Raw genomic sequence first — 13,383 nt, forward strand, 5'->3', positions numbered from 1 at the left:
TTTGCTTTGAAAATTATTGATAATTTATGACCAATGAAAATTGAAATATTAAAAAATTTCAGGTCCCATAACAAAGTCTCTCAACGAATTAGTTTTGAGAATAAACTGCGAAGATGCAGTTACTGAAGGACTAGTTAAATTCAATGCGTTCATTTTAGGCTTATTAAAGTAAGTATATAATATAAAAGTAAGCAATACTTCGAATTTTGACATTTCTATCTATAACTGATGTTTGGATATTTTGTAGTGCACAGTCAGTAGATGCGTGGGTTTCGTACGTGCGGACCAGAGAGTCGATACTATCAAAGCACTACGATCCCGACTCGCTCATCCTGGCAGGATGCGTGGGCGAATCGCGCTGTAGAGCCCTCTTGGATACTCTGCTGGCCAGTCTTGAACCGCTTAAACTACTTCCCTTTAACCTCGACCTCATGTTTGAAATGCGGGAACTGCACCGGAGCTTCAAGAAAATCGAGAGCGACATGCGTGCTGCCAGTCGGGTGAGTAAAGACAAAAATACTTTTTTATTTCTTAAATTATCTGGCGATATTGAAGTAAGTACAGCAAGTGTCATCCGTACATTGACATCACATTATTGCATATTAACTATGGCGCAAATCTGAGCAAACATCGCTTTATTTGCATTTTATTGTTTATTGCATGTGCTTTCGAGACACGACACGCCGCGAACTGATACCTATAGCAAATAGTTTCGTGCACAGCTTCTATAAAATGCAAATAAGGCTATACGGACCGATCGATATCAATATTGGTAACTTTCAAGGACGCTCTTCTATTTTCATTGTAACGATGGATGGTACCTTGCATGATTTAACAAATTTGATGTATTTAACAGCCCACTTCGATTAACACTCCGCCACTAACACTGAACCAGAAAAACCTGCTGAAGTTGGTGCGTTCAATGCAATCCAGCGCCATTTCGAGCGATGACTGTCAGACTAGTGTCATAATGAGACATAAAGAACCAAAAAACAAGGAACCATCCACCCCCGATCTTTTGAATGATTCAGCTAATGTTAAAACTACAGTTGAAAAAAATAGACCGAGGTCGTGTGTCAATCCGACTACGATAGGCTACGACATTTGTCCAAGCAATAGCAGAATAGATTTAGAGAATAACAGGAGATGGTCAGGAGTTCACCTGGGATCGAAACTAATGCAAGCGTTCGACAGATTAGTCTTTGACGACAGTGACGATTACACTGATAGTCTAGAGAACAATAAACCCTCCACTAAATCAACCGGCAATGAGATGAAGGTAACTGGGAGGGAGTCTGTGGATTGTATGTTCTTTGTTTGGTAGCGTATTGTTTTGTTTGGTCACTTTGTTTTCAGGATTACATCCTTCACGCTTTTCATGTGTTTATGTTTTAACGTTTGTTTTTTTGCATATATTTTGCGTACATTATTATTTGCTTATATCAATTTGTTACGTTTTTATTTTGTAATCCAGTCATAACTTACATAAGTCACCAGTGAACAGGAAACTCTGTCGGCGTCACGCCACAGGGTTTTCCACATAACCTGCGGTTTATGTATTGATGTTCTCAACTCACTCGTAAATAATACCGAGCTTGCATGAAAACGGTTAAATAACTAGATGTTTTCCTTTCTATTGTTCGAACTTTATAAAAAAGTACTTTAATAGACAAGTTTAAAAAACATTGAAAATATTTTATCTATCTTCCAATTTCAAACAAAACTTAAGCAGATTAGTATTAGCATAGCGTAGAAACAAAATCTTTCGTCCAAGTTAGATTTACCAGAAACAGAAATGCCATGAGGTCTGTTCTGGTCTGATTCAATGTGTTATTTGCATTTCGCAGCTGGATACAAGTGGTGAAGAAAATTGGCGGCCAAGCTCAGCCAACAGCAGCGCGAGCGGACAGACGGGAACGGGCAGCAACAACTCCGGTGGAAAGTTCCGTCGCCTGCAACTCAAGTGGGAGATGTTGAGCAATGCCGAGAGTCCCGTCACGCCGTCTGGTAAATAATATGTCAAGTATTTTTTATAAACAAACATGAAATCGAAGATTTAAAAGAACAGAATTCAAAGTATCAATGTCAACAAAATACAAAGGTATTTTTATTTTTTTGATTCAAATATATTTTTTTATAAAAATTACTTGATAATTGAACAAATATTTATGATATAATAGTATCGTATAAATGTACATGAGTCGCCTTCATGTCACTAAAATCAAGATAATTCGAAATATTTATTGAAAACTGAGTAATGTTTTTTTTTAATTCCAAACACAATTTTATAAGGGTTATTTGTTCGTGTTCCCAATACGACGCTTACGTAAGCATAGTAGATAAAATCTTGTTATATCAACATACATACATATAAGTAAATGTACTCCACGAATGATTTTGTGTGATATCAGGTGCCTACCCACTGTATTTAAAATATTGATAGCGATTGATTTTCTAGATGGTAGAGCTTTCCCGTCTGGGTAGGTACTATACTCATCAGATATTTTACCGCTAAATCGTTATTACTATTTAGCGGTATAATAATACTTAGTATTCTAAGTCTTGTTGCGATCCAGTTTGAAGGGTGAGTGAGCCAGTGTAACTACAGGCAAGCAAGCTTACTTTCCAAGGTTGATGGCGCATTGGCGATGTTAGGAATGATTAATATTTCTTACGTCGCCAACGTCTATAGGCGATGGTGACCACTTACCATCAGGTGGCCCATTTGCCCGTCCGCCTACCTAAAACATAAAAAAAATGATATATGTATTTTTTAAGATTTTTTCGTCCTGACAAAACATTTAATGATATTTTTTGATATCGATTCTCGAATATTCTACATTGTTTTATGACCAACGAGTACTTCCAACATATCAACTCTTATCGAATATTGATAAACTCCGATATAATACAATGAATAGCGTTCCTTAAATGGCGACGCAGAATGGTAACTTCCGTGCGGATTTGGTGCCGTTAGTTAACACTTAATAAAAACTTTTTTTATTACCTATTTACAAATATAGAACTGGCAGTCTGAAAACGGTATATATACCTTAATATAAATGTTATAAAGCTAGTTTGATTTTTTAAATGCAAAGTGCACTTAACAAGCTACAAAGGTTTCATACAATAAAAAAAGTAAAAAGTCGTGAATATTCCGCCTTGATAGGCAAAAGTCTCTTTTTCTATTCAGAAGATGGATTAGAGCAACATGCACCTTTATAACGTTTAAAGTTCAATTTTATTAAATCTACTAGTTTTCGCCTCCGTAAGCGTTGCCACCCATGGTATAAAAAAGTTATCTATATCCTTGGGGTTCATGCTTACTTCATAATAAATTTAATCAAAAACGGAACAAAAGACAAAATTACTTTCGCCTTTATAATATTGGCATAGATAGTCGATAGTTAGGATTTAAATGTACCCTATATAATACAATAACATATATACAGATTTATTTGATATATCATTAAAGTATAACAATATATATTATAATTCCATACGATAAACATATGGTTTAATTTATAATGATAATGGTATAATTTGGACATTGTCATTCACCGGAAACATCTGTAACATGGTCTGAATAAATGTTTCTTCCACACATGTCAATCATTCTTTATAAAACATGTCGACAGATGTGGTGATCGCATAATGTTCACTGTAACTTGAAGATTTATATACTCGTATATGTGACCAATATTTTAGTTTAACGTACAAAATAACATTTTGTCTATTATTATATTGCTTGAATCAATATCAAAGACATTTCTATCGCTTTAATCTTAAAATCTAACATAAATATTGAATGAAATTAATCTTTTTTAGGAGAAACGTCACCAGCGACAGCAAGAGGGTCCAAAATCCCGCGACCGGTATCATCACCGGTCCGACCTCAGGCGCCCGCTATACAGTCACCTGCTAAGAACACGCACAGGTAACATCAGTTCGTTAAGATTTTTATTTTAAATATAACGTATTGAAAAGGAGTTGACTCATGAATTAGGTTAAACTATTCGCCTGTACTAGATTAAATAGACGATAAAAAACCGTAGAGTTGTTATTTGTTGATTTTGATTCTAAAATCAATAGGTAATGACTGAAGTAAATAAAGAAATACACCATTACCATGTATAAAAAACAAATTGCACAAGAATTTTATTTAAATCGTCTGAGTGTAAATGTCTCGTTCATTTATAGAAAGGGTGAATAGTTGAATCCCTGCTGTTTTCATATTGTAAAGCGGGAATGAATAATGAATTTTATTCGTGACCTCGTTTCAGTTTTTGTAGTCAGATTTAGCTTTAAGTGTTGGAGTATTAATATTAAAAGGGTTGAATGAACAATACAACCGGTTTTCTTTATTATAATTTGATAAATAAAACTCCGTATTTTCCGAGATCAGTTAAAAAAAATCAATATTTATTCTTTTAGATTTAAAACTATTGGGGTATTCTTATATTATAAAAAATAATTTCTTTATGAAAACTTTCTCTATCTAAATCAAGGAGTTATTTAAAATGTGAAATTGTATTATAACAGAGGCATCCCAGTGCCCGTGCGTAAGAGTTCGTCTCCAACCACAGCGACGCCACGAACCACAAACACCGGCCGAACAAATACTGCAAATAAGAAACCACCGCAGCCCGCAAACAGGTACGTCATATTAGATAAAATATAACCTTACAAATATTAGATTATTATTATACCAGTAGATTCAGCTTCTAATATTCAAATTGAAAAGGACTCTTGGACATGCTGTTATTAAAAATTGTAATCTTCGATAAATGGATTCTTATAAAAGCTTTTTATTTATTTTACAAATAATGGTGAAGGTTTCTTCATATTTTTTGGATGTATTTTTAAATATAGTGGAGATGGGACCTTATAAACTTATCACCGGCACAGATTATATAAGCTTTACTTGAATATATGTATGCACGCTTCAGAGTAATACCCGAGAAGTCAACAAGGAAACCCGCGGAAAAGACACGAGTCTCAAATGTTGCTGTTAAAAACACTATCGGTGCTAAGAAATCGCTGTATGTACTATTATTTATCACATGGAGATTGTAACTCCCTCCATGCTCCCTAACATTGATTACGTAATTGTTCCACTAAACGTCTAACAGCATGATTGCATGACCTAATCAAACGGATTGAGTTCATTTCCGTTGTTAAAATATTTGGAAATATATTTTGCAGTCTTACTAATTTAACTGAGAAATTTTTGGAAGTTTTGAGTGTAGCCCAATGACATAATAATATAACAATATCATACAAAATAATTAGTATTTTTGGCATAACATTAAGTAAAATTTGGCTATTGGCAAACATTTATTCTAGACTAGGTACCTAGAGTAAATCTTATGGCAACATTAATATTATTTTTAAATTATAAATGAAAAATTCAATACTTTGTAACCGAATTATTTAAACTTGGATCCTATAAAAAAACACTATATTTTTTATGATTATCTTAAATCATTTTATTTTATTTCTTGATGTGATTTCTATATATTCTTCTGTTCCGAGATGTAATTCTTTTCAATTTTTAAAATACATCGGTATTCTTTTTTAATACAAAAAAATGTACATATTACTCACTCTTTAAGCCAGCCTATTGATAAAATGCATTTCTTAAAGATTCGATAATAATCGATCTATACGACGAGACGTCATTTGCGGTCTGCATACTAGTTTTTCTGGCATCAATAAGGCATGTCGTACAAGGCATACTCGCCGCAATAGCGATGTCTGTGACTGAGGCGTTCCCCGCAGGGCGTCGCGCGTGGACGGCGCGTGCGCGGGCGGCGCCCCGCGGCCGGCGTCGCTGCCGTACGGGCGCGCCGCGCCGCCCGCCGCGCCGCGCCGCGCCGCCTCCTCGTCCGCCGCGCGCGCGCGCACGCAGCCCGCGCACCCCGCGCACCCCGCGCACCAGCAGAAACACAAGTGACTACCCCTCACTCTTACCTAGTATATATTCTCTTCTGCGAGGGAGGAGCTTATATCGCCTCAATGATCCAGTGCGGCTTGGTCGATTGCGCCATACGAGTGGCCGAATTTCATCCGATAGTTGTAGGATTTCTCAGATGTTTTTTTCGCCACCGAGCAAGATGAATTATAAAGACGAATTAAACACGTGGAAGTACTTCCAAGTACCTCACGAGTATTGGAACCTGCGACTTAAATATCCACTCATTGCATCCACTTATTACCATATTTTCGAAGGTATTTTTAAGGTTTAAACGAGTAGTGATATCGAAGTTTGATTTGTCATATTTCAGATACGTAAGAACGCTCTGGCATAGATTGCCGTCGGACTCTGGCCACCTTGCGTTCAACGAGGGAGAGCGATTGCGGCTCATCCTCGAGGTGGACGACCAGCACCTGCTATGCTGTCGAGGGGACCAGAAGGGCCTGGTTCCTCGCGACGCGGTCATCTTGGAGGATTTCTGATATTGGCAGGGATAGCCCGACTGGCAGCCGCACTGGCGCCCCCTGCGCGTTGCCTCCAACTTTGGCAAACACTGAGTGCGGTCAGTCTGCTTTATCCACGAACGAATGTAGTTTTCTGAACAAAGTGAACTCGAGGTAGTTGTATGTGCAATAGTGGAACCGGATGGAACTGCGTTTCGAACTACTGAATCCTTTGTGGTCGTTTGTGAAAGAACGCGTTAGTGTGGGGGTGGACGTTGTAAATAAAAAAGAAAGTAAACCCGGTCGTCTATAGCTTGAAATTTTTATAGTCTATAAAATAATTTATGATGTTACCCAATTCTAAATCTCATTCAAAAAATATATAGAAACTGTCTTTGAGCAGGGATTTTCTCGACTGTGATTATATTTATTATAATTTATTTCAAATTAAACTTTTATAGCTTATTTTATCTTGTTGACTATTTATTTTTAAGGCAATACCGCAATTAATTATATTTATACAAATGGTTTGGAATTTTTTTAATTGAAAAATTCTCCATCGGACTGATCGTATACGTCGCGGCGATCCCTGTTCAGCGGCTAAACTTGACATCACTAAAATTTTCGCACATTTCTAATTCTGTAGTACAATCTAGTCTTACGTTTTAAGGCACGACTTTGTCTCGGACTGTATATACTTTGTTTGTAAGGAACACTAATTGTGGGTATATTTATTGCGGGTGTATTTAGATCATGGCATTTAGGAATTAATATGACATTCGCTGTAAATATTCCTGCGATGGGATGTGATATAGATATTTACTGTACTCTAAGGACAAAATCTCATATTAGCTACAAACTCCAATTTACTTAAATGAAATCGTAACACACTATCGCTTAGAGAAAGACGCCTGATATTTAAAAAAAAAATAGTTAAATTTAATGGGAATTGATGTCTACATATAACGATAATATATTATGATATTGTTAGTCTTTATTGATATTTAAATCGTGTCTACTATGTACATAATATTCATACCAAATAATCGCCGCCGAGCGCCGAGTGTAATGTAGCGAATTCTATATTAAAACAAAAACTCGTCTAGATAACGTATCCAACACTTTAAACGACTCGTCTGAGCAGAGCTGTAGACTTGTTAACCTTCGTTAAGTCACTAACAGCATGCGGCCTCTCCTCATCACCTTCCTCTCACGGTTTTGTGGTAAACTCAGTGGTAAAATAAGTCAGGACTTCTATCGATTCTTTCTGCGAACCTAAACTCCGTACGATCATAGGAAGTTTAACATGGACGTGGAACTAATCGCATGTCCTTCACCGAAACTCCTTTCCTACGGCTTTCTATAACGTACTAGTTTCTAGAACGTTCTCTTAGGTGTTGGAGTGTAACGACCTCGCCCGCTGACCGCATGCGCCTCTCCACTATCATTCCTGAGCCCCAGCACTAAATGAACGTCCTTATCACGGCGACCTCTGGCATCCAGAGCCCTGGACGAAAGTGTACCTTACCCCTATCGTTTTAAAAGTCAGTCTCCTCTGACACTCACTTCGCTTTACGCTAAGTTACCGAATTATTGTGATACTCAATCATATCACTGCTTTACGCCGGGAAACGTATAGAAACGATATTTTTGGTATTTGTATTGCTCAAGCGGGGACGATTTATCGGACGTTATATTAATCACAATTAAATTATAATACTCTAATTGTAATCGTGTTATACTCGTGATTTTAACGACATTATTCGGTTATCGTTGTAAAATTATTTTTGTAAATAAATATAATATAAACGATAATATTCGTATTAAAAATAAAGAAGTCAAAATTGTAAGGGAAAATTGAATGATGCACGAAACAGTTCCTCTCGTAGTCCGTCGTGCTGTCGAGTCACATTGGTGTTTTGTAGAAATGTTATCGTAGAACAAATATATCATGTTAGCGGCGTCTTTCTCGAGGCTGATGTATTAGGATACGCCAACTTCAATGCAATCGAAAATGTTCTCCGACACGAATAGCCACGGAGAACGAATACATTTGTTTTAGGACTGTACCATAGGAGAATAATGTATACAATAATTAGACCTAAAATGTTATCTGTAGTACGTTCATACATAGATATTGTGAGTACCATTATATGTTTGTATTATAGATCCATTACCGCGTTAGTGTTATTGCGCTTTGTGACTGAATGATGTGATGTGGCCTTTGTATGTATTAAATATAATAGTTACATGTGTGCGTGCGCTTGTTGCATCTGTCGGTGTCGTGACGTCTACTTAACTGCATCCGAAACGCTTCGAAAACATATTATATTGTATCATATACTCGTGGAAATCTCTAATTTAGCCGTTTAGATAACAGAAAACTATGCCTTAAAATAATCATTAATCGTATAGTCCGTGAACTGATACAAAACTGATGGTTCGCTTTGAAGCTTGAAACTAATCGCTTGATAATTAGCGCATGTATTAACTTTAGAGGAGTTTGTTAGTTGTAAGTTTTTATCAACTGTTTGTATTTGGAAGGGAGTTTGAAGTTGATTTTTATAAATGATATTCCTGCGCGCTCATTTTAGGAAGCTGTGAAGTGTGAATGGTGAGGTGTCCTCTATTGGTACAAACGGTTAAGTTATTACGATCTTTACGTGTAAATTTTATTTATAATTTTTAATTATTATTGGGATCAATAAGTTGAAATTTGAGTTAAAGATTTTATTTTCCTAAGAAAAAATAAATAAATGATTAAACATGTTAGATTTACGAAACTCGACGAACGACTGAGAAATTAATTCCGAATATTTTTAAGTTTACTCGAAAAATCATCCTATATTTTGATTCGACATTCATCATCCAACATTATATGTATTGTTTAAAAATATTATTGTATTAAGTGCCATAATTTAATGAATTAACAATGGATAAAATATTATTATAATGCATAACCATGTACACCAATAAAACAATATTAAAAACATAAATGTTCTTTTAATATATTCCTTCTAATTCATTTTAAGATAATCTGCTCGATTTAATATAGAATAAATTGTATATAAACAACTGTTTTTTGTATGTACAACATTTTAAATATTAATCTTTCAGGCAAATTCGACTATTTTCGAAAAAATGAAATGCTTGAAAAAGGAATGAAATGTTTTTGTTTTATTCAATATTTTGAGCAAGAATTTCCGATATTGATACCTGGAGGGCTACAAACTTAGCCTCAGTTTGTGCGGCGGACGTTGACAACAGTAAGCGACCTTAGTCCAAGGGATTACATCAAGGCTATTATAAAAACAGCTTCACGGAAACTCGGAGTTCTGAACAAGGTGCGGCGTTTTTTCACGCCACAACAACTGTGCCTGTTATACAAAACACAGGTACGGTCTTGCGTTGAATATTGTTCGCACCTTTGGGATGGCTCCGCTAAGTACCTACTGGAGGCCTTGGACCGGTTGCAGCGACGTGCAGTACGCATTATTGGCGACGTAAATGTCACAAACACCCTTGAACCTTTACAATTGCGTCGCGAGATAGCAGCACTGAGCGCTTTCTATCGACTGTATCACGGCGAGTGCTCTGAGGAATTATTCTCTCTAATTCCTGCTTCCCCCTTCCTTCTTAAGTCCACGCGAGCTGGTTCTCGATGTCACCGCCTAACTGTGACATCAATTCCATCGCGCACAAAGAAATTTGGCAACTCCTTTCTTTTTCGCACTACCAAAAAATGGAATTCCTTACCAGCTCACGTGTTCCCGTCCTCTTACAACCCAGGTTCCTTCAAACGAGGCGTGAAGAGGCATCTTGCGGGCCGGCAAGGCGGTGACGGCTAGTACAGAACATTCTTCCCGACTGTACTGGCCGTCGTCGCGTTTGGACTCTACTACCACTTACCATCAGGTGGAGTAGAGTCATTTGCCATCCCGGACATATAAAAAAAAAAAATTCTATTTTGTACCAAATTATACTTGTCATTTGCAATGATTGAGTCAAATGATGTTATCTCAATGGATATAGATAACATTAATGTAGCATCTGCGTATTTATGTGATACACAAACTTGCAACTTATTAAAAATAGGTTCTGCTGGTTATCTTAAGATATTTTGTCAAAATATTCGTAGTATATATAAAAAATTCGATCATTTAACACTTCAGTTGTCGCGCTTCAAGTTTGAGAGTGACATTATAATATTAACGGAATGTTGGTTAAATAGTCACAAACCTATTCCTACTATTGATAACTATGATTATTATTACTCGAGTAATTGCCTTAATCAAAACGATGGTATAGTCATATACATGAAAAAAGACATAAATGTTCTATAACGGAACCCGAAGCAATACGAGGCAACTTTTTACTTATTAAAATTGAACCAGACATATTCATTTTGGCTATTTATAGATCCCCGTCCATACAATGCACAGACAGTTTTTTAAACTCTATTGATAATATTATTCGTCCTATTAGCCCTAGAAATAACTTGATAATTGCCGGAGATTTAAACATTGATATTAAAGCCTGTTCTATTGATAGGAACTGTGCAGCTTACCGAAATGTAACCGCTGAACTGGGACTATTGCCTGGGCACACATATCTTACTAGGTTGCACAACTGTCTAGACCATATCACGCAATAAAACTGTATTTCGAGCATCAGTATTTGTAGTTGATTCTACCGTAACGGACCATGCCTCAGTACTGCTTAGCACTGACCTCGCCCCCTGTAAGTCTAAAAAACCAATCTCTTACAAAAGAATTAATTTTGATGCCTGCATTAAGTACTTAGAGACAGTATACTTCTCTTTTATCACTCCATTTTGCGATGCTAATGAAGCAGCATCAAGGTTTGTTGATATACTGTCTGGTTCTGTTAAACTGAACTCTGAAATTAGCCATATACCTAGTAAAAAAAGAACACTTAAACCATGGATAACCACTGGACTTCTACGCTGTATCCGGAATAGAGATAAACTACACAAAAAACACAAAAATGAACCAAATAACGTAATGCTCGAGGTTACATATAAGCGATACCAGAACTTTTGTAACTCTCTGTTAAGAAAGCTTAGAAGAAACTTTGAAAAACGCTTTTACGTAATGCAAAAACTAATAATCTTGGAATGCAATCAAATCAATTATAGATTATACAAAACAGAAAACGTCAGCTGAAAATCTTTTAAGTCTTAACAATAATATAAATAATAGCATAGATTCTGTAAATAATTACTTTTCTAGTATAGGAAAGCAGCTTGCCGTAATTGCAACTGCGTATATTGAAAAAAGCACTAATTCATACAATTTCACTTTTCCTCCATTGTGTAATTCCATAGTATTGCTATCACCAGATAAGGTAGAGATAGAACTGTTAATAATGAACCTCAAAAATAATTGCGCTACAGGCTGGGACTTAGTACCAGCTCAGCTTCTAAAATTATCTAAGCATATAATAGTCCCAGTTCTTTCTAAGCTCTTTAACCTTTGCATAATTCAGGGCGTGTTCCCTGAGGTCTTTAAAAGATCGCTTATTACTCCTGTTCACAAGGGTGGGAAGCGAGACCAAGTTTCGAATTATAGACCTATATCAGTTCTGTCATCTCTTTCCAAAATATTAGAAAAACTACTAAATAACAGACTAATTAATTTTCTGGAACATAACAAAATTTTATCTGCCTCACAGTTTGGTTTTAGGTCTGGGAAAAGTACTGAAGACGCAGTCATCAATTTAACGGATTATGTTGCTTCTCAGGTACATAGAAAGCAAAAGTGTTTAGATATATTCCTTGACCTAGCCAAGGCGTTTGATACCGTCTCCATTTCCATTTTTGTAAACAAGTTGGAATGCATCGGTATTCGTGGCAAACCGCTCCTGAGCTTTGAGCACTTTATGTTAATCGTTCACAACAAGTTAGAATTGGTGATCACGTCAGTTCTCAGGCACGTGACATTTGTGGCGTCCCTCAGGGCAGTATTCTTGGCTCAACTCTCTTTTTGATCTATATTAACGATCTATGTGAACAAACTCTAAGAAATGGTAAAATTTTTACCAACGCGGGTGATACTGCGCTTGTATTCCACGGAGAGACTTGGGACAAAGTACGTTATTATACTCAATTAGGATTCCACAAAGTCAATCAATGGCTTAGTGTAAATCTATTGACATTGAATCTCTCCAAAACCTCATTTATTCAGTTTTCTGTGGCCAAAACAAAACCAGAGAACATTAGTCTTAAGGTTCACACATGTAACTACCCCAGTAATTCTCTTGCTTCCTGTTCATGCTTTGAGATAGCTAAATCTACGACCGTCAAATATCTAGGAGTTATTTTGGACGAAAAACTTAGTTGGCGCTCTCATATAGACATCACAACTGCGCGCAGCAGAAAACTTATTTGGGTTTTCAAGAAGTTGAGGCACGTTGCTGATTTAGATCTTCTGCGCACAATATATTATGCACTAGGTCAGTCAGTCATTGGATATTGTATAAAAGCTTGGGGTGGTGCTTTATAAGGTTTTATACCTTTATATTAGACTTGGAAAGAGCGCATAGATCTGTCTTAAAAGTCATGACCATACAGATTTCTACAACTAAATTGTATGAAAAATGTCAACTCCTAACGGTTAGGCAACTATACATCTATCAATTAGTTATCCAACAACTAGAATCACCCCTATCATGCCGACGAATACAGTAAACAACGTGTCATTAAAAACGTATGTCCACCTGTTATTATATGAGCTTCAGAACAGCTTCAGCCAAACGACAACATGATTTTAAAGCAGTTTATTTGTATAACAAAATAAATAAAATAAAAAATATACACCCCTTATCGTGAAGCTAAAGTAATTATTAAAAATTGGCTACTAGGACTAGATTATAAACAAACTGAACTGTTGTTGCTATAATATTTTGTGAAACAAATTACACATATACACACACACATACACA

General features: G+C 36.2%; 1 protein-coding gene across 8 annotated transcripts in view; it reads left to right on the forward strand.

Annotated features, from left to right (window-relative positions):
* Positions 1 to 9,416, forward strand: part of LOC126772776 (uncharacterized) — a 64,109-nt gene extending 54,693 nt beyond the window's left edge. For 6 of the 8 annotated variants that reach the window (XM_050493343.1, XM_050493341.1, XM_050493344.1 and 3 more), the window contains 9 exons: positions 63 to 168; positions 248 to 500; positions 857 to 1,279; positions 1,848 to 2,007; positions 3,829 to 3,937; positions 4,543 to 4,656; positions 4,950 to 5,042; positions 5,782 to 5,952; positions 6,288 to 9,416. In XM_050493343.1, coding sequence (XP_050349300.1) covers positions 63 to 168; positions 248 to 500; positions 857 to 1,279; positions 1,848 to 2,007; positions 3,829 to 3,937; positions 4,543 to 4,656; positions 4,950 to 5,042; positions 5,782 to 5,952; positions 6,288 to 6,459 — 1,601 coding nt within the window. In that variant the 3' untranslated portion in view covers positions 6,460 to 9,416. The other 2 variants (XM_050493345.1, XM_050493347.1) reach the window with 2 other exon arrangements.
* Positions 9,417 to 13,383: the final 3,967 nt, after the last annotated feature.

The sequence above is a fragment of the Nymphalis io genome, chromosome 13 (assembly GCF_905147045.1).
Source record: "Nymphalis io chromosome 13, ilAglIoxx1.1, whole genome shotgun sequence".
NCBI lineage: Eukaryota > Metazoa > Arthropoda > Insecta > Lepidoptera > Nymphalidae > Nymphalis > Nymphalis io.